The sequence below is a fragment of the Ochotona curzoniae genome, unplaced genomic scaffold, assembly GCF_017591425.1.
Source record: "Ochotona curzoniae isolate NIBS_2020 unplaced genomic scaffold, NIBS_Ocur_1.0 scaffold_2453, whole genome shotgun sequence".
In the NCBI taxonomy this organism is placed as follows: domain Eukaryota; kingdom Metazoa; phylum Chordata; class Mammalia; order Lagomorpha; family Ochotonidae; genus Ochotona; species Ochotona curzoniae.
This window is the reverse complement of record NW_024467094.1, coordinates 22,084,225-22,109,879: the sequence shown is the minus strand read 5'-3', so window position 1 is coordinate 22,109,879 and position 25,655 is coordinate 22,084,225. Positions and strand designations below refer to the sequence as shown.

Sequence of the window (25,655 nt, the reverse complement as noted above, 5' to 3'; positions counted from 1 at the left end):
GCATGCAAGGGGGTGGTTGAAACTCTGTGCCAAACACCTTCCCCCTAGATAAGATGTTTTCATCATGCTTGGTTCAGATCACCATATGTTACTCCTCTAACACATACTTCACCCAACATTTTCTGTAGGTGACATTGGAACAGTCATAGGCATTGCTGGAAGGTATCAATTGGACAGACACTTTATTAATTTTGTGCTCTTTATTTTAAAGAGACACTCAGTTACATAAGCTTCAGCATTTACAAAACAAAATTGGGGGTCGGCGATATGGAAAGGCAGGTAAAGCCACCATCTACATCCTATACGGGCGTCAATTCAAGAGACCTAGCTGCTCCACTTTCAACACAATTCCCTTCTAATGCATCTGGAAAGACCGGAGGCAATGTCCCAAGTGCTTAGGCCCCTATACCCATGTGGGAGATCTAGGGAAAGCTACTGATTCCTGTTTGGGGCCTGGCACAGCCACGGTCATTGAAGCAATCTGGGGAGTGAACCAGCAGATAGATCTCTCTCTCTCGCTCTCTCTTGTTCTCTCTCTCTCTGTGTAACTCTCTATTTCTAAAATAATTTTTAAATAAATCTTAAACAGAAAAAGTCATGAAATCTAATATTCCATCTGTAAACAAACACAAAGTTTGTGGTTCTTCCACAGGCATATTTAAATTATAATGGCCCGGGCCTGCCATGGTGGCCTAGCGGCTGAAGTCCTCACCCTGAACATGCCAGGATCCCATAGAGGTGCCAATTCTAAACCCAGCAGCTCCACTTCCCATCCAGCTCCCTGCTTGTAGCCTGGGAAAAGCAGTCGAGGACAGCCCAAAGCCTTGGAACCCTGCATGTGGGAGACCTGGAGGAGATTCCTAGCTCCTGGCTTCAGATCAGAGCAGCATCAGCCCTTGCGGTCACTTGGGGAGTGACTCATCGGACCAAAGATCTTCCTATCTGTCTCTCCTCTATGTGTATCTGACTTTCCAATAAAAATGAAATAAATCTTTTAAAAATAAATAAATAAATAAACCATGATGGCCCAAGCAGGCATTAAGTTGCTACCTAGGATGCCCATATCCCATATTATAACATCTGATTCAAGTCCTGGCTTCTCCACACTTCTGCTCCAGCTTCCTGCTAATGTGCTGAGAGGCACCAGATGATCACCCACAGTGAGAGACCCAGAGGAAGTTCCTGGATCCCAACTTTGTCTTGGCCCACTGTAGCTGCTTCCATGTATGGCAGGCATTTAGGGAAAAGAGCCCGTGGATGGAAGATCACTTTTTGTCACTCTTTCACGAGAAATAAATTATATATACAGATGGCCTATACTTTGATAATGCACAAGGAATTAATAGAAACCTTAAGACATTTTGGATTTAAACTTAGAGCTTAAAAAGGCTGTAAAAAAACAAGCAAACAAACATAAAATTGCCTAATGAGAGTTTGATTTCAGATAAAAAAAAGTAAGAGGATGCTCGGAAGTTAAGAGTTTCTAATTTGTATGCGTGTGTGTAGGCAGAACCTCTGGGATATGATCCTTCTGGAAAGCATATTGAAATGGTACTAAACCCAAATAAAATCTGGATAAACTCTCAACTAAATTAATCTTTAGCAAGAAGTACTAGGTACTTAGAGTGAATCAGAATTTTGCTATTTGCCCTTACCTGGTGTGTGCTGAATGGTAGCCCTTCCTGTACAAACACTACAGAAGATGGAGATGGATTCTGACTTAGTTGCTCCTTCAGTTTGACATGGGCTTGTTGAATGGCTGTAGATTCCTGCATTGTGCTATTTTCAACAGGCTGAGCCGTGTGGATGGTATAGATGTACTCAGGTGACTGTGGCAGAGGGCAGGTAATGGCTTGTTCTGTTCCCAACACAAAAGAGGTAATATCTGAGCCGACAGGAGTAAGCGGCTCCAGCTGGCTAACCTGACTGGCAGAAGACGAGTTGCTGTTGTTTGAGTTAGCTAGGATATGCTGGCCTCTGTTGGGCTGAGATGTCGAACACTGGCTTTCAACAGGCTCGACTTTTACCATCTCCAGTTTAGGGGAGGAATGCAACTCATCCACTATCTGAAAGACAGCCTCTAGGTTTACTTCTGTCTTTTTGTTTTCATCAGTAGCATTGCAAGACCAATTAGAAGGCAGAAATTCAACTGGATAGGAGGACTGCATTGGAGGATTCTGGGAAAAGAGAAAACAGTTTTGTTTGGATAGAAACATCAAGCATGAGGTTGAACAGAAAAGCAATAACGTTTAGGCTGATGAATACCAAGCATAAGTCAATTAACAGTTCACCATGAAAACCTAAAAACTAATCTATTTTTCAGCAATATTAGCATCAAATATCTACCACCCTTGGATTTCTGACACTGTTGTTTTTAATAATAAAGCCACAGAATAAAACACCTATTGCTTTCTTTTTTCATTATTACATTTTTGACAATCTTCACATAGTTAATTGGAGTAAACAGGTTCAAGGGCTATAGAAAAATGGGTAAGACTATTATTTCCATATTATTTCCTTCAGGTTTAAAGGAGGGTATTAAGGGAGAAAGCCCACCCAATTTCCCACCCTCCCCAGCACCTATTGCTTTCAAACTTGTATCTTTAAGGTATACTTTTTTCCTAAAGGTTTTCAAATTTTATAGAACTATATCATAAAATAATATGGAATAATAACAAAAAATGAAAAAAGATTTACAAATTTTTATTTAAAAGGCAAATTTGCAGAGAGCAGGATAGACAGAGACAGAGAAATCTTCCATCTGTTGGTTCACTCCCCAAATGGCTACCACGGCTGGGGCTGGGCTACTCTAAAGCCTGCTTCCTGGTCTCTCACTTTGGTGCAGGGTCTCAAACATTTGGCTACCCTCTGCTGCTTCTCAGGAACATTAGCAGAGAATAGGAACAGCAGTGACACATCCAGGACTCAAAATGGCACCTATACAGGATGCCAGTACCATAGAGGCCCCACCTAACATATGATGCTCCTGGCCTCTTACTTGACATTTTTCTTCCTCTTTCATTTCTTTTTTTTTTTTTTTAAAGAAAAGATTTATTTCTTACTAGAAAGGTAGGTTTACAGAGAAAAGGAGAGACAAAGAGAAAACTTCCATCCACTGGTACACTCCCCAAGTGCCACAGTCTGGAGCTGAGCTGATCTGAAGCCAGGAGCCAGGAACTTTCTCTGGATCTCCCACATGGGTAAAGGTCCAAATCTTGAGCCATCCTCTGCTGCTTTCCCAGGCCATAGCAAGGAGCAGGATCAAAAGTGGAGCAGTTAGGACATGAACTGGGACCCATATGGGATGCCGGTGTCACAAGTGAAGGATTAGTTTGCTATACCTCCTATAGTCACTTTTTAATAAATCATTTGAAACATATGTGTTTCACATTGAAAACACATTTGAAACACATTGAAACACATTTGAAAGAATTTTATGTACTGCAAAGATAATATACATTCAATCTAGGAAAATAGAGATAAGCAAGGACAAATTTTAAATTTTAAATAAATATAATTTATTTGCATTGCATGAATGGGCAGAATAAGCAATGGTTACGAGCAAGAGCTCTTGAGTCAGGTAAACCTAGATCTGAAACTTCAGCCCATGGTATTTCATTGTGATTTTAGGTAAATTGTGAAGTTTCTAAGAACCATGCTTTTGTCATCCACAAATGGAGATTGTTACTTATCAAAGGGCTCCTGAAGTCACGCATAAGGCATACACAATACTAGGCCCACAGTAAGAACTCCGTGATGGTATTCTTGGCTAACTGACACAACACCTGAATTTATATTTCATATTTGGCATTAATACACTAAGGCACACCCTGGAAGCTTCAAGTAATCACTTAAGTACTTTGATCCCTGCCACCTACCACAGGCAGACCCGGATTAAGCTCAGGCTTGTGCCCTGTTGGCATTTGAGGTGTGACATAGTAGATAGAAGATCTCTCTTTGTCTATCTCTATTTCTCTGCATTTCAGATTTTAAAAAGGAAATAATGCTGAAATTAACTTTTTAAAAATTAAGTAATTTTAAAAATTCATTTCTCAGTCACACTAACCACATCTAAACTGAAGCCAGGAGCTAGAAAACTCAATCTGAGTCTCCCATGTAGGTGGCAGGGACCCAAATGTTTTGAGTTGTCAACTGCTGCTTCCAAGGGTGCACATGAGCAAAAAGCTAGAATAAAAAATTAAGTTCTCTGCTGTGGAGTGTAGGCAACCCAAACAACATCTTTTTCTTAAAAAAAGATTTATTTTTATTAGACAGAGAAGAAGAGCTTCTGTCCAATGAGTCACTCCCCAAGTGGCCACGATGGCCAGAGCTCAGCCAATCTGAAGCCAGGAACCCAGAGTCTCTTCTGGGTTTCCCATGCAGGTGCAGGGTCCCAAGGCTTTGTGCCATCCTCAACTGCTTTCCCAGGCCACAAGCAGGAGCTGGATGGGAAGCAGGGCTGCCGGGATTAGAACTGGCACCCATATGGGATCCTGGCATGTGCGAGGCAAGGACTTTAGCCACTAGGCTATCACGCCAGGCCCCAAACAACATCTTCACAGCTGTATCACATGTAGGTCACTCACTTAATTTTAAATAATTTAAATAAGCACATGTGAATGGTGGTTACCATTCTAGACAGTGCTGGCCTAGAAGGAGCTAAGACATCTTTATCGGTATCCTCTGTTTTGGAATCAAGAAAACTGAGCCCATACTCCATGATTTACATCTGTATACTCATTAATATAATATTACATTTTGAAATTCTGTCAGGTCAGTAATTGGACATATGGAGCACAGATGTATCCATTGTCCCAGGGCTTTTACCTGGAAGTAGTTACAGTGGGCATAGGAAGAGGCAGTGGGCGTGACACAGCTACTGAGGGCATCCATGTGGGTGGAAGGAGAACAGCACTGGAGCACAGCTGGAACAAACACAAACACAGAAGGCTGTCAGCCAGAAGAATCCAACAGCATTCAACCCAGAAAGCCCCAAAGAAAAATGTCCTTTGAGTATCTAACAAAATTATACTTAGTGCTATTATTTGTTGAAAATAACCTGATAACTCAAACTTTATAACAAAATTTAGAAGGGTCATGTTTATTCTTATAAGTAGTTTCTTTAGTACCCAAACATATTGCTATTTTTCTGACTCTACATTTATTCTGATAGTAATTTTTTTAATTCATTTTTTGTTTTGGGGTCTTTTTTTGTGATAGTAATTTATTTGACTGAAAATATATTTGAAATTCCTAAATAAATGTTACAATCATTTAAGCAGTAATAATCATTTAGAGGAGGATTGCTTTAAATAAGATATTCTCCAAATGTACTTACCATTAAAGAATGGATCTAGTGGAAATACATACAAAGAATGCTTTAATTATTTAGACTAGTTAGGGATGCAGATCTTAGAGTTACACAACCCAACCTCGGGGCCCTGCTGCACAATTGAACAGATATATAATCTTAGGCATAGTTAATTTCTTTGTGTCTTATCTTCTGTGTCCTATTAAGATAGGGGTCACAATAGAACCTGCCTTAATATGATTGTTATGAATTAATATGCACAAATCATTTAGAGCAGTGTGAGAAATCACTGTTAGCTGCTATTATTTTATCTAAAGAAATGCATTTTACAAAATTTTTATTTATAGGTAATATATGAAAAGACTGAACTCTACTGGGAAAATTATATTTAATACATCAAGTCTCCTCTTTTCCAGATACAGAATTCCTAGTACCAATGAACACCAGTTATAGCATCCTACATACAGAGGATGATTTAAGTGTGAACTATGGGGCCAAGCACAATGGCCTAGTGGCTAAATCCTCACCTTGTACATGCTGGGATCCCATATGGGCACCAGTTCAGGTCCCAGCTGCTCCACTTCCCATCCAGCTCCCTGCTTGTGGTCTGGAAAGGCAGTTGAAGACAGCCCAAAGAGTGGGACCCTGTACCCATGTTAGAGACCTGGAAGAAGCTCCTGGCTCCTGGCTTTGTATTGGCTCAGCTCTGGCTGTTGCAGCCACTTGGGGAGTGAACCAAGGGACAGAAGATCTTTATCTCTGTCTCGCCTTCTCTCTGTAAATCTGCCTTTCAATAAAAAATAAATAAATCTTAAAAAAAAAAAAAAGAGTGAACTATGACTATGTTCCTGGCACATAGTGGATGCTTCATAGATACTGCCTCTAACAACAGTCAGGGGAGGTGCTCAACACTACTTTATACAAGTGAGCCAAAGTTCACAGAAATTCAGTAAATTGTCCAGAAATAACTGATGGTGACAGAGCCAGTAATCAAATGTCCAAGCAACTACTTGCTAATACATCAAATAGTTACACTTCCCTAAGACCTATTTTTCTATTTAAAGAGTTATGTGAAAAAAATTTTTTTTGTTTGAAAGACAGAGAGACAGAGAAAGAAGAGACAGAGATCTTCCACCTGCTAGTTTAATACTCCAATGTGTGCAACAGCTGGGGTTAGACTAAGCCAAAGACAGGAGCCAGAAACTCTGTTTTGGTCTCCCGTGTGCATGGCAGGGGCCCTAGCAGTTGGGCCATCTCCCCTTGCTTCCCCAGATTTACTGGAAGGAGACTGGATCTGGAAAGGAGAGCCACAACTTGAACCCGCACTCCAGCACGGTATGCTGCCATCACAAGCCTCACTCACTGTGGCCATTTGGAGGTGAACCAGTGACTAAAAATCTCCTTTTCTCTCCCTCTCTGCCACTCTTTCAAAAAAATCTTTTTTTAAAAAAAATATTAAATAGCTTATAAAGGCAACCTAGACATAAACGTTTTCTCATTATGTGATATACAATTTAAGATATTAAATTTTGCATGCAGAAAAAAAACCAGAATTCTACTTCAAATATAAATATATTATCTGAACGATATGTTTTTAACACATTAAGTATTACAAAACACCATATTACTAACACTGTTACATAAAATCTAAGTTGTCATTTCCAATATCTGTTCAGCACACAACTTCTTTGTCTTGATTCTTTGAAGGTTAAATGTTAATTTTGGAGGCTAAATTAAAATGTTTTGGACATGACTTTGGCCTAAAGTATCCAAAAGTATAAACATCTGGAGAAATAAATTGAATCCAAATAGCCAAACACTAAACAATGGCAACTAGGTTTATTAAAACCCTGGAGAAAAAAAGAAAAACACACCAAAACATTGTTTCTCTTAGTTACAACTAAGGAAAACCTGGCCCCTAGTGGCAGAGAAAGACGTAGAGGCTTCAGGTTTTCATTTTAACAGGGAATCAAACAGTCCTGCTTCACTACAAATGAATGAAAAGTGTTGGCTTTATTTTTGTAGCATTTCCATGTTCTCAACCACAGGTTACATCTTTTGAATATTCAATTTTACTTTAAATTTCTTGGGGGAGGGTGCAGGGGAAATCCCTGAGCCCACAGAGCTGTATCACGAAAAATAAATTTAAAGATTTTTTTTCTTGGCTAAGTAAATAATCTACAATACAACAGAGAACATGTTAATATATATTTGACAGCTGACTTGGTATCTAAGGAGACAAAATAGTAAAATGTCCTCTAAAGTGGACAGGAACAAATGGAAAATGAAAAGAAGCCTATATGAAGGAAAGGAGATCTTTAACACTATAATCCACAAAAGATACCTCAGTCATCATTTCCTTACCAGTATAGTCTTATTTTGTGTAGGTAGCAAAACATGACTAAGCAAAGTGTTAATAGGTTTACTGAACATGAAAATGTACACAGAAATGCAACTGTGTGTGCAAGCTATACCAAGTTAATCTACCATATATTATGAAAGCACTAACACTTATAAACCTGCATTTATCACATGTCTTAAAACTCATATATCTACATAAATATCTTTAATGACTTTCAGAAGGCAATAGTCACGGCATTATGTTACATTGCATGATTTTTAAAAGGAAAAACTGTAACAAACAGAATTCCATTTCTGTTATAAATATGAACTTATGACTTTGAATTTTTGTCTAACAGCCAGAATTACTAAAAGTTATCAAAGGTGAGGCACCTATGTACACATATTTTATAATTATGGAAAGAATTCAAATACATAACTAAAATGTTTTAGAGGCCAGTGTAGTGATATAGCAAGCTAATCCTCTGACTGCTGTGTTGGTGTCCAATTTGGGTGCAAGTTCAAGTCCTGACTGCTCCACTTATGATCTACCTGCCTGAGAGAGTAGCAGAGAATGGCCCAAGTCCTTGGGCATCTGCATCCATGTGGGACATCCAGAAGAAATTCCTGGCTCCCAGCTTCAGACCAGCCCAGTTCTGGACACTGCAGCCATTTGGGGGCAATGAACCAGTGGATAGATGATCTCTGCCTGTCCTTGCTCTGTAACTCTGCCTTTCCAATAAAAATTTAAAACCCCAGCATCTTATTTATGGAGAAGTAGATAAAATGTATGTATATTCAGATAATCTCCAACTTATATCAGTTCAATTTATAATTTTTTTGAGCTTACAATATGAAAGCCATAGGCATCCATTACAAATTACCCTTCAAGGGCTGGCGTTGTAGCATAGAGGGTTAAGTCAGTTCTTGAGACAAGGGTATCCCATATGAGTGTCAGTTCAAGGCCTGTCTGCTCTGCTTCTGACCCAGCTCCTTGCAAGTGCGCTTGGGAAAGCAGAAGATGGTCCAAGTGCTTGGGCCCCTGCCACCTATGTGGAAAACCCAGATGCCATTTTGAGCTCCCAGCTTAACCCTGGTCCAGCACTGGCCATTGTAGCAATTTAGTGGTGGGCCAACAGACAGAAGATACTCTTTCTCTGTCATTCTGCCTTTCAAATAAACATATTTATTTGTAAATAACAGACAATATAGTAAGCATAACAAGTATATCTATTTCTAAGTATTTTAAGAGATATTTATCATTTTGGATTTGTGTCTTTCCCTAGGATAATAATATTCAATAGGACACTTTCACAATACTTGGTGGCTGCAGTGATGATGGCATCCAGTCAGCCCTGCGTTCAGGAGATGAAATGGGCAGAGCGCCACAGGGCACTGTGTGGCTCAGTTGGCTTGTTCAGTAAGTTAGGTGTATTGAATACATTTTTCACTTGTCACATTTTCAACTTATAATAGGTTTATTGTTATAAAATGCCACCATAAAATGAGGAGCATCTATATGCCCAAAAGAAGCGAAAGCACACACTTGAAGAGATATTTGTGTGTCCACGGCCATGGCTGTTATGTTCACAATATCCCAAATGTAGAAACAGTGTCCACCAGCAGGCTAGTGGATTAAAAGAGTGGGATATACATATAATGAAATATTATTCAGTCTTTAAAAGAAAGGAATTTTTGATGCACACTACAACATGGGAGAGTCAGAGACATTATGCCAAGCCAATCACTAATGGATGAGCATCATATGATTTATCTTCCGTGGGGGTTCCTGAAGTAGCCAAATTCATGGAGACGACACAGAGGTTATGAGGGGTTAAGAGAATAGAAGGATGGGAAGCTACTGGCCAATGAAAAAAATTTCAGTTAGATGATCAAAACTTTGGAAATCGTGATGTTGGTTGCACAGTACTATGAATGCATTTAGCATTTAGCACCAATGAAGAATACATTTAAATGTTGAGTTTACATAATAACTATTCATGATTCCATCAATATGAGCTATTCTAGAGTAGTCTCATTCACAGAGACAAAGTAGCATGGTAGTTTTCAGGAGCCAGGAGAAGAGAGAGTGCAGAGTTAGTGTTTAATAGATGTAGTATTTCAGTTGAGGAGGACGAAAAGTTCTGGAGACGAGTGGCGGTGATGATTAATGGATCCAATGCCACAGGACAGTCAGAAAGATTTAAATAGTATGCTTCTACCACAAGGAAAAGGAGGCAGATGTGATGGTGCTTTTGCTTAGTTTCTTCTAACAGGGTGAGTAAGCTTTCTGGGTGCCAGGTGCCTCTTTTACCTAAGCACAAAATCAAGTCTTTCAGAGAAACTAACAACACACAGCTTACTTGAGCACAAGTGTAACAGGACCCTAAAACTCTTAGAAGTCCATTTCCTTCTTGGGGGACTCAAACCCTGGCCACAGGGAAAATCATGAGATATCTAGTCCAACCTTAAAATACATGTATCAGGTCTGATCCTCCTTAGTTGCTCATGCCTATGCAGTGGACAGCATGCCCAGATGCACACACGAGACATAACAGCCAGCTCATCTGGGTCAGCAGGGAATGCCAACTGCCTTGTCAGAGGATGGAAAGCAGAAGATATTAGACAACTCTCCTGGCCAAGTTTTGCAGCATTTTCCTGGATCTGTGGATGCACTAAGGTGGACTTGGTCAGCCAATAGACCTTGCAAAAATTTTCTCAATCATGGTGCAACAAAGCTGATACTGTCTCAGAACTATCAAAACCACTCAAGTAACATCCTCAAAACATTCTTCCCTACAATTATGGACTATAAGGTGTCAACAAATAATTCTCCCCTCTCCCTGGGTGCTGATGTAGCTTGACAGCAAGGAGTGATCCCCTCCCATACCCACTTTAAGGACACAGAAGAATAATAAAAGAACATTTGTCTCACCTACCATCCTCCATATCTCAACACTCCCACCATAGTCAGAGGCCCACAAGGACACATATCTCTCTCAACAATGTAAACAATATTAAAAAGAAAATAAAAAGTAAAAAAAAAAAAAAGAAACTCCTTCCTATATTTGCTTACATATATTATATAGAATTAGAAGCATAAACATCAAACTCTTAGAATCTAGATGTGCTTTAAAACAATAATAGCAAATCTTTTTTCTCAAGGACAAAAAAGAATCTTCGAATGAGCTGATACACACTTTTCAACAAAATATAAAATATTACATATTCCTTGGGGGAAGTATGTATTGTTATAACTTGAGCACTAAACTATTAATATCAAGACTTATATGAGACATTTTTATTTATTATTTTATTTGAAAGGCAGAGAGACAGACAGACAGACATAGATCTTCCATGTTCTGGTTCACTCCCTAAATGCTTGCAATGGCTACAGCTAGGTCAGGCTGAGGCCAGGAGCCAGGAACTCAATCCAGGTCTGTCACGTAGGGAACAGGAACCCAACTACTTGTGCCATCACCAGCTGCCTCCCAGGGTGTACATTAGAAAAATCTAGAACTGGGCCTGCTGCCGTAGCCTAGCGGCTAAAGTCCTCTCCTTGAAAACGCCACTATCCCATATGGGCACCTGTTCTAATCCCAGCAGTCCACTTCCCATCCAGCTCCCTGCTTGTGGCCTGGGAAAGCAGTCCAGGATGACCCAAAGCCTTGGGACCCTGCACCCATATGGGAAATCCAGAAGAGGATTATCTGGGCTCCTGGCTCCAGATTGGCACAGCACTGGCCGTTGCACTCACTTGGGGAGTGAATCATCGGATGGAAGATCTTCCTCTCTGTCTCTCCTCCTCTCTGTATATCTGGCTTTGTAATAAAAAATGAATAAATCTTTAAAAAAAAAACAAAAAAGAAAAAGCTAGAATTGGGAGTGGTAGTGAGCCAAATCAAACTGATCTTGGATCAAGGCATAGCAAGCAACACCTTCATGGCTAAATGCCTGCCCCATCCTCCCTGGTTCATTTAAATAAAATTAAATAAATACCTTATCCTTTACATGTAAATATAAATAGCCTATCTTTATATGTAATAGTATTCACATGTAAATAGCACATATAAATACCTTATCTTTTACAGGTAAGTTTGCAAAGCTTAATTAATGCATTAGTTCATCTGACACCAGACTATCATGGCCATTTTATGGAACGGTAGTGATGTAAAATCATTTACTGAAGTTCACATCAGATGATTAACTGACAAGCTGGGATTAGAACTAGCTCATTCTTTTCAATAGCTACCTATTCAGGGCCTATCATAGCCAATAATTATGCCAAATCTAGGGGGATACAGAAATGGACTAGAGTCACCCCCAGCCCAGGGCCCCCACACTGGACTTTGTACTCTGACAGCTGGAATGTATTTTCATCACCTGGATACGGTGAATCAATACGCCAGACAAGTCCCAGTGCTCCCAGCAGCACAGAGGGGCAGAGCCCACCACCATTCACTGTTGTGTATGTTTCTAGGAGTAGCCAACTCTGGGGAAAAGATACACCAAAAACTTTTTTCCTTTATAAAAAAAAAAAGGCCAAAATTAAAGATCCTCTGTATTAACAACAAAGAGGAGAGCACCAACTCAAATAACATTGCTTGGATTTGTTTCCCAGTTTGTTTCTTAGCACTATGCCTCAATTTCCTTATAAAACAAGGATAATTCCTATTTTGCAAGGTTATTGTAATGACTAACCAAATATTTGAAAACTTCTCAGCACAAGGCCTGATTGTAGTGATTCCTACATAAAATATTTGTTAAATAAAATATGAGTTAAAGCTTACTAGCCACTGTTTTGAACTTAAAATTTAATTTTGTTCAGCATTATAATGTCCCAAGAAATCAATTCCCCAAATCAAGACTTTGTATAAAAATACAAATGTATGAATATTCTTAGGTATGTTCAAATGCATAGCAGAGGCAGGTGTTTGGCACAGATGTCACTTGAGTGTCTGGGTTCATGTCTTGACTCTACTTCTGACTCAGTTTTCTACTAAGGCGCACTCTGAGAGGCAGCAGGTGATGCTTCCAGTACGTGGATCCCTACCACTCATGTGGGAGTTCTGAGTTTGGATTCGCAGCTCCCGCCCAGCCCAGCCTGTTGCAGACATTGAGGGAAGGAACCAGCAGAGGAAGGTCTCTGTGCTTGTCACTCTCATTCTTTGTCTTTCAAGTAAGAAATAATTTTTAAAAATTCTTATAATGGAGAATAAATAAATTTTAAAAAGACTTAAAATGGAGCCTTTTTATACAGGAGGAAACTTTAAAAATTATTGTAAAGACCTACCACCACATTTTATCTCTGAAGGAGTGCTAAGAATGGAAGCAATGCATACAATACTTGGAATCCCAGCTCGGCTTCTAATTCCATCTTCATGCTAATGTGTACCCTAGGAGGCAACAAGTGATGGCATAAGCAGCCAGGTGCCTGCCACTCACATTGGAGACCTGCACAGATTTCTGGGCTCTTGGCTTTGATCTGGCTCAACACCAGCTCATACAGACATTTGGGTAGTCATCTGGTGGATGGAAGATTTCTCTATGTCTCTCTCTCTCAAACAAAAATGTTTAAAGATTTTTATTTACTTGAAAGGCAGAGTTTTTAAAGATTTTTATTTTACTTGAAAGACATGGAGAAGCAGAAGCAGAGCTACAAAGAGAGGAGGCTGAGGGAGAGGGTGAGAGAGGGAGAGAGAAAAGTACCTTCCATCTCCTGCTTTACTCCTCAAATGGCCACAAATGCCAGGCCAAAGCCAGGATCCTGAAGCTTCATTCACGTCTACTGCATGGGTGCAGAGACCCTAATACTTGGCCATTTATCAGGCACATTAGCAGGGAGCTGGCAACAGAAATGGAATAACCAGGACTTAAACCAGTGTCCACGCGGGATGCTGACAGTGCAGGTGGCAGCTTTATGTGCTGGGCCACAATGTTGGCCCCTCAAATTAATTTTCACAAAACTATTCTGATGGTTCATTTTATGAGCCAGTCTGATGGCAAACTTTAAATCTCAGTGTTTGGATTTATTACATAAATTATTAATTTATGAAATTTATTATTGACGTCAAATTTCCCTAGTTACTCAAGTCTCTTTTTAAACACAACTGATTTCTGAATGGAAGTTGAATATTGTTTATTAAAATATAATCCAAAACAATTTGATTCAAGCCTATCATTCCTTTTGAAAATCTCAAGAGTGACCATTACTTCAAAATTATTCTGTTGTTTTGACTTAGCTGAATCTGGAAATGATTTTCTTGCCTCTGAGAACAATATTCTGTTTAACTTTGGGAATCAATGTCGTTTGTTGTGCTCTTCATAAATTGGTGCTCATTAACTATCAGCCACAATTTGCAGGAATGAAGTACTTGGATAGTATTTTATGGCAATCCTTTGCTCTTTCAACAAGGCTTTTTACTTATATAGCTCAGAATGTTCACTTTGAGCCAAACCTCAAGTCTACAATTCCTTCTAAAACAATTCAAATTCATGTGTTTCCCTCTATCTTTCAAATAAATGATAAAAAGTAAATATTTAAAAAAAGAGAGACACTACATCACCTAGGTTGGTTTAGCTATCTAATCACAACATCAATAGCAATATAGAGGTGGTCACCATATCTAAAATTTTCATAAGGAAGTGCCTTCCACACTCCAGATTGGAAGATCAAAGCACACATCTTTATCTACATCTCCGTGCTACAGGCTCCTTTCAAATATCACCCTGCCAGAAGCTCTGAGTCCTTCCTTAATAGTTTGTAGAAAGTAGTGGTAAAAGGAAGGGAATCATGGGCCCAGCGCCGTGGCCTACCAGGTAAAGTCCTCGCCTTGAATGCGCCGGGATATCATATGGCCACTGGTTCTAATTACGGCAGCTCCACATCCCATCCAGCTCCCTGCTTCTGGCCTGGGAAAGCAGTTGAGGACAGCCCAAATCCTTGGGACCCTGCACCCGCATGAGAGACCAAGAGGAAGTTCCGGCTCCTGGCTCCAGATCGGCACAGCACCGGCCATTATGCTCACTTGGGGAGTGACTTATCGGATAGAAGATCTTCCTCTCTATCTCTCCTCCTCTCTACATATCTGACTTTTTAATTAAAAAAATAAATAACTCTTTTTTAAAAAAAAGAGTAAGGGGGAGAATGAAAGAAAGGGAAAAAAAAGTAAGGGTGAGAGAGACTGCCTTTAGACATGTATGTGCCAAGTAATTACAGAAAGAAGCCAGAATCAAGGGCTAGCACATGGTTCAACTGGTTAATACTCATCCTATATGGGTGCCAGCTCGTATTCCACGTGCTGCACTTCTGATCCAGCTCCCTGTCTGCGGTCTGGGAAGGCAGCAGAGAATGGCCCAAAGCATGGGGACCCTGTACCAGTATGGGAGACCCAGATGAAGCTCCTGGCTCCTGACTGTATCAGCTAAGCTCAGCTCCAGCCACTGTGGTCATTTAAGGAGTAATCAGCAAATGAAAACACTCTCTCTCGTCTCTCCTACTCTCTGCATATCTGTCATTCCATAAAAATAAATACAACATTTTTAAAAAGATGTATCTATTTTATTGGAAAGTTAGACTTAAAGAGAAAGATTTAGGAGAGACAAAGAGAAAGATCCATCTGCTGGTTACTTCCCAAGTGGTCGCAATGGCTAGAGTTGAGCTGATCCGAAGCCAGGAGCCAGGAGTTTCTTCTGGATCTCCCATTTGGGTGCAGGGTCCCAAAGCTTTGGGCCGGTCTCTGCTGCCTTCCCAGACCACAAGCAGGGAGCTGGATGGGAAATGGAGCAGCTAGGACGTGAACCAGTGCCAATATGGGGTTCTGGTTATTGCAGGGAAAGGTTTTGGCCACTAAACTACAGTGCTGGGCCCCAAATAAATGAATGAATCTTTAAGAAAAAAGAAAGAAGCCTAAATCATAATTTAGATAGCAGTGCCCAAATTGTTTATTAAAATATTGCATAAATCTCCCAAGGGAGCAAAAATCTTCTATTTGTTGCTGCACATAAGATATGCAAGTTATAAAAATAAAATTAGTCATTTTCTATTTTTAAAGATAACACAGATAGTTTCACTCTTCTGAGTTGCTGCAAATCTGGAAAAATATTAGGCCTCAATCGTTTTTCTACATAGATGGCAGGAAAAATTTTAAACTCTCAAATAGGGGAAAGAACTAAAAGTGCCAAGTTATCACTATCCCACTCTAACCCTCTTCCTTCCAAACTCCACCCACCAAAGAGACAGCAACTCTAAAAATTTACAGAACTCAATCTAACTTAAACTCTGGCTTTAGTCTTTTAATATCATTCAACTGCTGCCTGCTGCCATAGGCAGAAAATCATGAACTAATCACAGATAGACTCTGGTCGCTAGAAAACAGTGAGGCCTGTCACTGCATTTACAGCTTTAAAGTGACAACAAATTATTTCTTTTGCTAAACTGTATCCCTTCCTCTTACTCTGATGACCTAAGGAAACACCTCTAGGACTACCTTGCCTTCTTCCTAACTCTTGGAGTTGAGTTCACAGGGCCAAGGAATGCCTTCCCTGAGAATGTTGAGCCTTGCTTGTTTTCAAGGCCCCGTTTCATCACGCTGTGTAAAGCATGTCAGATGATGAAATGCACACTGCTGCTATGGTGTTTCTGCAAAACACAAAATAGTTTTGGACAAAATGATAGGTCCTTGCAAAAAAGCTATCAAAAAAAGATATTTTTTTTTTACATGAAGCAAAACAGATGGTCACTATCGAAAAGATTCCCAATTGCAATTAGTGGCTTGGGATGCATGTCCACAATGTGCTTGTTGAACCCCAGGTCAGCTGCCTGGTCAGGATCTCCTCCTGCCTGCTCTCCAGTTTACAGGTAGCAGGGATTCCCAGTGCAAGGACTCCACTGCTTATGCTTGTCTTGTTTGGTTTTAGTTTATATGAGAGATAGGCAGAGGGTTCCCACCCACTGATTCAACCCCCAAATGCCTGCAACAGACCAGAGCTGGGGGACACAGCTGGGAACTCAATCTAGTTCTCTCATGTTGGCAGCAGGAACGCAATGACTAGAGCGGCCCCTGCTGCCTCCTATGCCTCACTGACAAGAAGCTGGACTCAAGAGTCCAGCTGAGAACCAGACCCAGGCACTCCGCTGCCGGTCATCAGCATCTTCAGCAGTCTTTTTTTTTTTTGGGGGGGGGGGGGAGGCTGCAACGGCTGGAGCTGAGCCCATCCAAAGCCAGGAGCCAGGAGCTTCTTCTGGGTATCTCACATAGCGGCAGGGTCCCAAGGCTTTGGACCATCCTCCACTGCTTTCCCAGAACACAAGCTGGTTGCTAAATGGGAAGTAGGGCCGCTGGAACAAGAAATGGTGCCCATATGGGATCCCGGCACACACAAGGTGAGGACTTTAGCCACTAGACTAACTGCGTCTTCAGCAGTCTTAACCACTATGACAAATGCCCACCCCACATTCACCATGTTTATATTAAAAAAGAAAAAAGGATGTTTCCTTATGAAACATCATTTCTGAGACAACTTGAATGATATTTCATTATCAGGTAATCCCATCTGTCAAATTAGAAATATAAGCCATATAGTATATATAAATATTTTCAAAAAAATGAAACACTGCTGCAAAAGGCAGAGTCAGAGTGAGGTTCCAGGCCACAAAGTCATGTTTTCAAAACCAAAACATGGGGCCTGGAGTGATAGCGTAGTGATTAAAGTCCTTGCCTTGCACACACCGGGATCCTATATGGGTGCTGGTTTTAATCCTAGCAGCTCCACTTCCCATCCAGCTCCCTGCTTGTGGCCTGGGAAAGCAGTCGAGGACAGCTCAAAGCCTTGGGACCCTGTACCCGCGTGGGAGACCTGGAGTTAGTACCTGGCCCCTGGCTTTGGAATGGCTCATCTCCAGCCCCTGCGGCCACTTGGGGAGTAAATCAGTGGATGGATCTTGCTCCCTGTATATCTGCCTTTCCAATTAAAATAAATCTTCTAAAAACAAGGAGAAATGCGATAATCTGCTTTTAAAAAATGTAAGTGCTCATTATAAACTACCTTAACAGAAAGCCAGTGAACTCCATCGTCTCCTACCTGTTGGATAGTAGGCTTGGGAGTACTGCGCTGAGGGTGTGTAGTTACTGTATTTTTGGGAGGAGTTGACCATGCTTTGAGGACCTTGTTGAACATGTACAGATGTGTTGCTGGGGTGCAGTGTGTAGGTAACCTCAGTTGGAAACCTCTGCAGTACAGGAAATGGAACCCCTTTATCTGAAAAAGTGGGAGACGTCTCCACTTGTCCGGGGTGCATTCCAAGGGAGTTCTGCCATGTTCTAGAAGGAATCGGGGTCCGATCTAAACCTTTCAGAGGGAAAGTACTGTGGTTGTGGGATGATGTTGTTACATAGGAGTAAGGAGACAAACTATCTCGCCGGAACGACCGGTGAAATTGTCCAACAGCCACTGGTCCTGCATAAAAGAAGAAAAGCATATTTACTAATTTTATATTACACCACCAGGCACATCAAGCCACAGGTTATTTAAAAAGCACTTTTTATCAGTCATTTTTTTTTACAAGTTCAGAATCCACAATATTAAATCACTCATATAATGCTGAAATAATAAACTTTGGTTTGGTTCTCAATATGGATGTCCAAAGAGTTAAAGTAAAGATGGGATGGGGTAGGCAGCACTGTGGCACAGTAGCAACAGTAAGCCAATACCTGGGATGCCAGCACCTAATATGGGCACTGGCCCACGTCTTATTGCAACCATCTGGGGAGTGATTGATCTAGCAAATACAAGATTTTTCTTTGTTTCTCTGTCTCTCTATAACTGTCACTTTTTTTTAAAGATGCATTTATTTTTATTGGAAAGTCAGATATACAGAGAGGAAAGGAGAGACAGAAAAGAAGATAACTCCCCAACTGGCCGCAAAGGCAGGAGCTGAGCCGATATTGAAGCCAGAACCTGGAGCTTCCAACCCATTCCTGCCCCACTGGAATAAATCTGCTAAGATACCTCGTTGTGTTTGGTGTTTTCAGGTCACGGAAAAGAACCAGCCTGCGGGAATTAGCTGCACGTAATATCGTAATAACGTAAAAACTAGAACTCTGTTTTAAACAACTAACAGCCTAGCCCAGCCAGCCCTCATGTGAACTGGGTTGTATTGCGACCCAACCCGGCCTGACCACACTCCATTCTGGTGCTCAGATTCACCAGCAGGTGATATGAAGTAGCCCAGCCTGGTTTGCCCCTGGCCCGTGCCAAGTGTATGCCAGTGGATACCATTACCTGGACTCCAACCTGGTGCCTGCACTTGCCAGTGAGCTAAGATTTGTTCAGCCCTGTCCAGTCTACCCCTTCCAAAACCAACTCACACATTTGCCAACAGTTGGAGCTATCTTGCCTAACTTGCCTGACCTCCAGGCCTGAACCACATACTCACCAGTGGGAGCTATGATCCACAGGGGAGTTTCCCACATTCTTCTTCCTGGTCTCCCATGCAGGTGCAGGGTCCCAAGGCTTTGGGCTGTTCTCTACTGCTTTCCCAGCCACAAGCAGGGAGCTGGATGGGAAGTGGCACCCATATGGGAACCCAGTGCATGCCAGGCAAGGACTTTAGCCACTAGGCTATCATGCATTGTCCTGTAACTCTCCCTTTCAACATAAATAAAATAAATTTTGGGGGGAAAAAAAGTGGCCAAACCTTAATATTAAATCAAATATAAAATTAATTAAATATTCAGTTTCAAAAGCCTTTCTTAGATGATTTACCCATCTTCACTTTTACCTCAATTAACTGATCCTGATTTTTCAATATGTATACTACTTCTTAGTAATTTCTATTCAGTCTTTTTTTTTAACATTTAATTTTTATTGGAAAGGAAGATCAGATCGACGGAGAAAAGCGAAGACACAGAGAAAGAGATCTCCCAATTTTTGGTTTACTCCTCAAAAGGCTGTAATAGCTGAAGTTGGGCCAATCTGATACCTAGAGCCAGGAGCATCTCCTGGGTCTCATAAAGGGGGTGCTTGTCCCACTGACTCTGGCCATCCTTTGATGCTTTGTCTAACTTGGCACACTCCAAGACCTAGATCTTATGCATGCCAGTGGGTGGTAGGCCATTGCCCAGGATGACCTCCCCGTCCATCCCAGTCTTAGTATGAGCTGGTGAAATTTGTGGTCCAGCCTACCCCACACCCTGTTTTAAGATGCACATGTGGGTGCTGAAGCCTGGACCTGCCCAGACTATCTCGATCCCTGCACCCGTGAATGATGGCAGGTTCCATAGTGACACCTAGCTCAGTCCATCATCACCCAACTCTTGAGCTAATCAACAGGATTTATATTTCACAGGGTTTGGCCCAGACATCCTCCACAGAATCTACTCCCGGACCTGGTTCTCTCAAGTGCTGACTGGTGACACAATCTTGCCTAGTGTGACCCATCTCCCACTCCAACATTCAGTCTGGTACTAGGATATAGGCCTGTTAGACAGGCCCCAAACCCCAGCTTTCGCATGAAGTGGCATGTAGTAGTCAGCAACGTTCCATGCTAACAAACTCAACTCAGGACACCCATGTGGGCTGGTATATCAGTCTGACCCATACACATCTTCTGGATGTGGACCCCTTCAAACCACCAGGTCTCACTCAGTCCCTTCGTTACCTGCAAGTACAATGACCCTGTCATTGGGAGTCCCTCAGAAATCATTCCTGACGTATATGTGCTAGGGTCCAACGACTGTTCCATTGCAGGCAGGGCCACAAGGAATTTCTCACTGCATGCCAAGGCCCAGTGGATGTCTCTATAAACCCCCTGAAGGCAGTTCCACCTTCCTTTGCATGGACACTGGACCTACTGAAGAATTCTGTAATCCATTCAGATATTGTTTGCTGCTGAGTTGGTTTTTTACTATCAAACCTGAGCATGGAGATTAATGTTGCTGATAACTGCAAAAGGGCCTTTTATGCTGTCTCTGTCTCTGCTGCCCCCATTTGACCATCCTTGATTTTCAGGTTCACCCTTTTTTTGTCATGCATTTCCTCCCTTAACTGACTCAAGATTAACCTGTAGAATGAGGATTGTAGTAGGAATGTGTTACTGATTGATATGCACCATCTATTGAGAACTTCTATGGACAGTTTTTAGGTGAAACAAAGGCAGAATTATTCTTGGATACACCCACTTGACCCTGACCTCAAAAGTCTGTGCCAGAGCTCGTGAGGGTTTCTGTATAAATAAAGCGGACAGCTTTCTTGCATTTGTCCATTATGATCCTGAAATTGTAGTGGCCCATTTCTTTTCTCTCTACATGTATTCCACGCACCCTTCTCGAGTGTCTAACTCGGCTGGAGCTGGACTCTAGCAATACATATACAGTGGCCTTATTCATGGATGTCCCTAGGCAGTAATTCCATACCCTCATGAGCCTAGAGCCTGCTGCCAAGTGGCCATCAGGTAAAGCCCAGTACCAGTTGGTACTGTGGCCTCCCACAACCCCACAAACCATAAATTCACCCACTGCTTGGCAGCAGTGGCTGGGGCTATGGCCCCAAGCATTGAGTTCGATCTGACTTAGATGCCCCCAGCTGTCGCCACACTGCCCTGAGGTCCATCAATCCAAGCCCCAAGGACAAACTTATCTGGCCCCTCTTCTGCCAATATTCTTGAAGTGACAAAAGAACACATTCCACTTGAACCAGTAACATAATTACCTACTGAACCACACAACTGTGATACAATCAAGCCACACCTGATACACCTCTGCATACACAAACACATGGAATAACAGGAGAATATATCTATACCAAAAAGGCATAAATTGATACTTTTATCAACATTGCTTAAAATTCTGACCAACTTAACCGTAAGTGAATTCAGATTCTAGACAGCACCTAAATAGCCCTATCCTGAGAATACAACTGGGTTGAGGGCCTGGTGTGGTAGCCTAGTGATTAAAGTTCTCACCTCACATACATCGGGATCTCATATGGATGCCGGTTCTAATCCTGGCAGCCCCATTTCCCATCCAGCTCCCTGCTTGTGACCTGGGAAAGCAGTCGAGGACTGCCCAAAGCCTTGGGACCCTGCACCTACATAGGAGAACGAGAAGAAGCTCCAGGTTCTGACTTCAGATCAGCTCAGCTCCAGCTGATGCAACCACTTAAAGTGAAACAGCAAATGGAAGATCTTCCTCTCTGTCTCTCCTTCTCTCTGTATATCTAACTTCCCAATAAAAATAATCATAAAAAAAGAAAGAATGCAACTGAGTTTAAGACAAGTGAAGGGTGGAGATTGGTGGGGGAGAAGCAGGGAGGAGTGTGAGTGCCATGGTCTAGTAGGCTAAGCCTCTCCCTGAGGTGCCAGGATCCACACAGGTGCCGGTTTAAATCCTGGCTGCTTGATGTTGAGGCAGCTCGCTGTTTGTGGCCTTGGAAAGCAGCAGACTCTTGGGTTCTTGCACTCACATCGGAAACTGGAAAGAAACTCTTAGCTTCTAGTTCAGATCAGCCCAACTCTAACAGCCATTTGGAGAGTGAACCAGCAAATGGAAGATTTGTATCTCTCTTCCTCTCCTTCTCTCAGAAGCCTTGTCTTTCAAATAATAGGAAAAAAAATCTTTTAAGAAAAATACAAAAATTAGAGCCTGGCACAGTTAGCCTAGTGGCTAAAGTCCTCACCTCACATGCGCTGGGATCTCATATGGATGCCGGTTCTAACCCTGGCTACTCTACTCCCCATCTAGCTCCCTGCTTGTGGCCTAGGAAAGCAGTTAAGGATGCTCAAAGTCTTGGGACCCTGCACCCATGTGGGAGACCCGAAAGAGGCTCCTGGCTTTGAATCGGCTCAGCTCTGTATATCCGCCTTTCCAATAAAAATAAACAAATCAGTGAAGAGAAAAAAGTGAGCAAGAATTGGTTTGTGTGTGCATGTAGGCAAGTTTCTTTGTTTTCAGTGGTTATTCTGTGGGCCGGCACTGTGGCATAGCCAGTAAAACTGCTGCCCGAGATGCTGGCCTCCTATACAGGCCCTGGCTTGTATTCTAGCTGCTCCACTTCTGATCCAGCTCCTATCAAGGGCCTGGGAAAAGCAATGGAAGATAGCACAAGTGTCTGAAACTCTGCTACACATGTGGGAGACCTGGAGGAAGCTCTTGGCTCCCTCCTGGCCCTGCCTGGACTATTCCAGCCATCTGAGGATAGAATCAGCAGAGAGAAGATCTCTGTCTCAACCTGTCTGTGACTGATTTTTTTCTCTCAAAAAACATTTCCCCATCTTTTCTCCATATATATATGCGTTGAATATATGCAAATCTGAAAAAAAACGGGGGGTGTCAGATTCTGCCAAATATCTCCCATCAAACTGCCTCCACTGCATTTCCCCATACAATTTCCCACCAGAACCAATGACCATTACATGGAAGCACGTTAATATTCCTTTAGAATCCCTTTAGAACATTACTGCTATGTTTCCAACTTGTTGCTAGAACTCTAAACTAACTCCTTATCTTCCAAATGCCACAGACACACAGCCTAGTCCTTATCTTCTAAGTTCCCCAAATAAGTAAAGGACAGTGTCATTCCCAATCCCAGGTCTAGGTTAAGTTGAACACGGTCTTGTTTTACCAGTATATTTAGATTTTTCTCCCTAATTCAAAACCAACCCAGACTTCTTTATATTAAACCCAAGTTAACACGCTGGAAAATGAGTCTGCTACTCTCCTAACTGAAGGTGAAGAGTGAACTGTCTTTATTATGTCCGGTCATTTCCTTGACTGACCACCAGTCACCCTTCAGAGAAAGGGGACATCACCTCCTCACTTCACTGGTACAGGGAAAACGACTCAAGTCCCCAAGATGACTCACACTATCACAGTGTGATAAACTAAAACCTGACAGTTGTGAGGAAAACTTTTGTCTTAGCTGCCACTAACTCCTTAGGTAAAGCTCCAACCAGTTGCAACAAAGGAATTGCTTTGTTGTGGATGTGATAAGCCCGTATTTTTGCGCTTGGAACCTTCAAACTGACCACTGCCATACTTCTTCCTCAGGCCGCTGAGCTGTGGCAACAGCTGGAGGGAGGCAGGTCTCTTTGAGGGTCCTGGCTGGAATAAAGTCGGCGTAATGTCCTATGTTCCTCCGGCCCCGTCCCACTGTACGGTGACTTCCCGAGGGAGCAAAGGAGACCCTTGTGGGCTTCTCTCAGACTCAGGGCTCCAACACAGGCAACATACATTCCACACTGTCCCGGATGGGTAGAAAGCAGACTTAGAGTAGGGGAGAAATGCTTAAAGAGGGAGGTCTTAGCGGCCCTCGCTGGTGACAAAGTGGGAGCTAAGGATGCCCCAATTCTCGCGGCACAAGGTGGAAAAGGATTCCCTGGTGCCTTCGAACACCTCGGGAGAGGCGAGGACGTGTGCGGCAAAACCCCCTGCCATGGCGGTTGCTCCCGGGCGCCCTTGTGCCCCCACCCCCACCCCACCTTGGGGCGGCCCAGACTCACCGTGAGGCTCGGGCCGGGGCCCAGCGGGCTCCTGCTGCTGCAGCGGGGAGGTGGAGGCCGAGGCCGAGGCCGAGGCTGAGGTGATAAGGAGCCTCTGGAAGCGGTTGGGTGGGCGGCAGGGCACCTCCAGGCCGGCCGCCAGCTTGGCCTTGTTGGCGCTGGTGAGCCTCTTGAGGTGCACCAGCAGCTGCGGCTGGTCGCGGCGGAAGTGCGGACTGTGGAAATGGTGGAGCGGCCCGTCGCCAGCCGGCCCGCCGCCCCCCGGCCCCGGCCCCGGCCCGGGCCCCGCTGTGCCTGGGCCACCCAGCACCACCTTGCGGAAGCCGTAGAGGTTGAGCTGCCGGATGAAGCTGGTAAAGTTGGTGGTTTTGAAGAGCTCAGGTTCGGCCCCGGGAGCCCCGGCACTGCTGCCGGCCCCGGGCCCGGCCCCAGCCCCAGCCCCTGGCCCCGGAGGGCTGAGGAGCTCGGCCTCGAAGAGCGGCTGGTCGATGAGTAGCCCCTCGCCGCGGCCGTCCCAGCGGATTGAGCGGTACCGGGGGCTGTTCACCAACCGCCACAGCTTGGCTGGGAAATTGTTGGGGTTGATGGGGGTGGAGAGCAGCGCCTCCTCCATTGCCCCCGCCCGGGCCTGGGCCTGGGCCTCGCCCCGCCGAGCCTGGCTCTCCCACCCCGTTCTCGATCCCCCCCGGCCTTCGCTTCGCCCTGCCCCCTCCTGCCAGACCCCCGGTTGCCGCGACCCGGGACCGTTGGCGCACGAGTCCCTACCGCGCCTTCCAGGGCGGCCAATGGGGCCTCGAGTTCCCGCAGCGCGAGGCCAGCGGGGCGCGAGCCTGCCCGCCCCCAGGCGACCGCGTGGGACCAGGCCACCCGCCTGCCTGCCTCCTGCTCGGGGTCCCCATGGCCGGGCAGCGCTGGCCACCAGCGAGTTCTAAACCATGCAAAGAAAGCAGTCCGGTTATCCACCGTGGAATACGAAGCAGGGGCTCTTTGGAATGCAGAAAGTGTGTGCTGGTCGGGACACTGGCGAACATGGGCCCTTAACCCCGTCTTCCTCACCAGCATTGCGTTCCCTCCTGTCTTTCCCAACTAAACAGTGGTGGTAGAACTGCAGTGTACCAGGGTCAACAAATTGGTCTTTTAAAGATTTATTTTTATTATTTTTTTATTGGAAAGGCGGATGTACAGAGAGGAGAGACAGAGAGGAAGATCTTCCGTCCGATGATTCACTCCCCAAGTGAGCGCAACGGGCCGATACTATGCCGATCCAAAGCCAGGAGCCTCTTCGGGAAGCGGGGCTGCCAGGATTAGAACCGGCGCCCATATGGAATCCCGGCCGTGCAAGGCGAGGACCTTTAACCACTTGTGCCACCGCGCCGGGCCCAACAAATTGGTCTTTTAGACAGAGGCTTTATGTCCACTTTTTTTCCCCCCAATATCTCCTTTGTTCTTGAGGACTGTTTAAACTGAGGTGTCTGTTAGAATGGAATCAGGGCGGTCTGTGGGCTT

At 43.4% G+C, this 25,655-nt stretch overlaps 1 protein-coding gene across 1 annotated transcript in view; it reads right to left on the bottom strand.

Annotated features, from left to right (window-relative positions):
* The window catches only part of HSF5 (heat shock transcription factor 5), a 46,707-nt gene extending 21,753 nt beyond the window's left edge, over positions 1-24,954 (bottom strand). Inside the window, exons 1-4 of the mRNA XM_041000670.1 lie at positions 24,150-24,954; positions 17,735-18,109; positions 4,828-4,925; positions 1,656-2,177 (exon numbers count right to left, since the gene is read on the bottom strand). Of these exons, the coding sequence (XP_040856604.1) occupies positions 1,656-2,177; positions 4,828-4,925; positions 17,735-18,109; positions 24,150-24,762 (1,608 nt within the window). The 5' untranslated portion in view covers positions 24,763-24,954. The remainder of the gene's footprint in view (positions 1-1,655; positions 2,178-4,827; positions 4,926-17,734; positions 18,110-24,149) is intronic.
* Between the last annotated feature and the right edge of the window lie 701 nt (positions 24,955-25,655).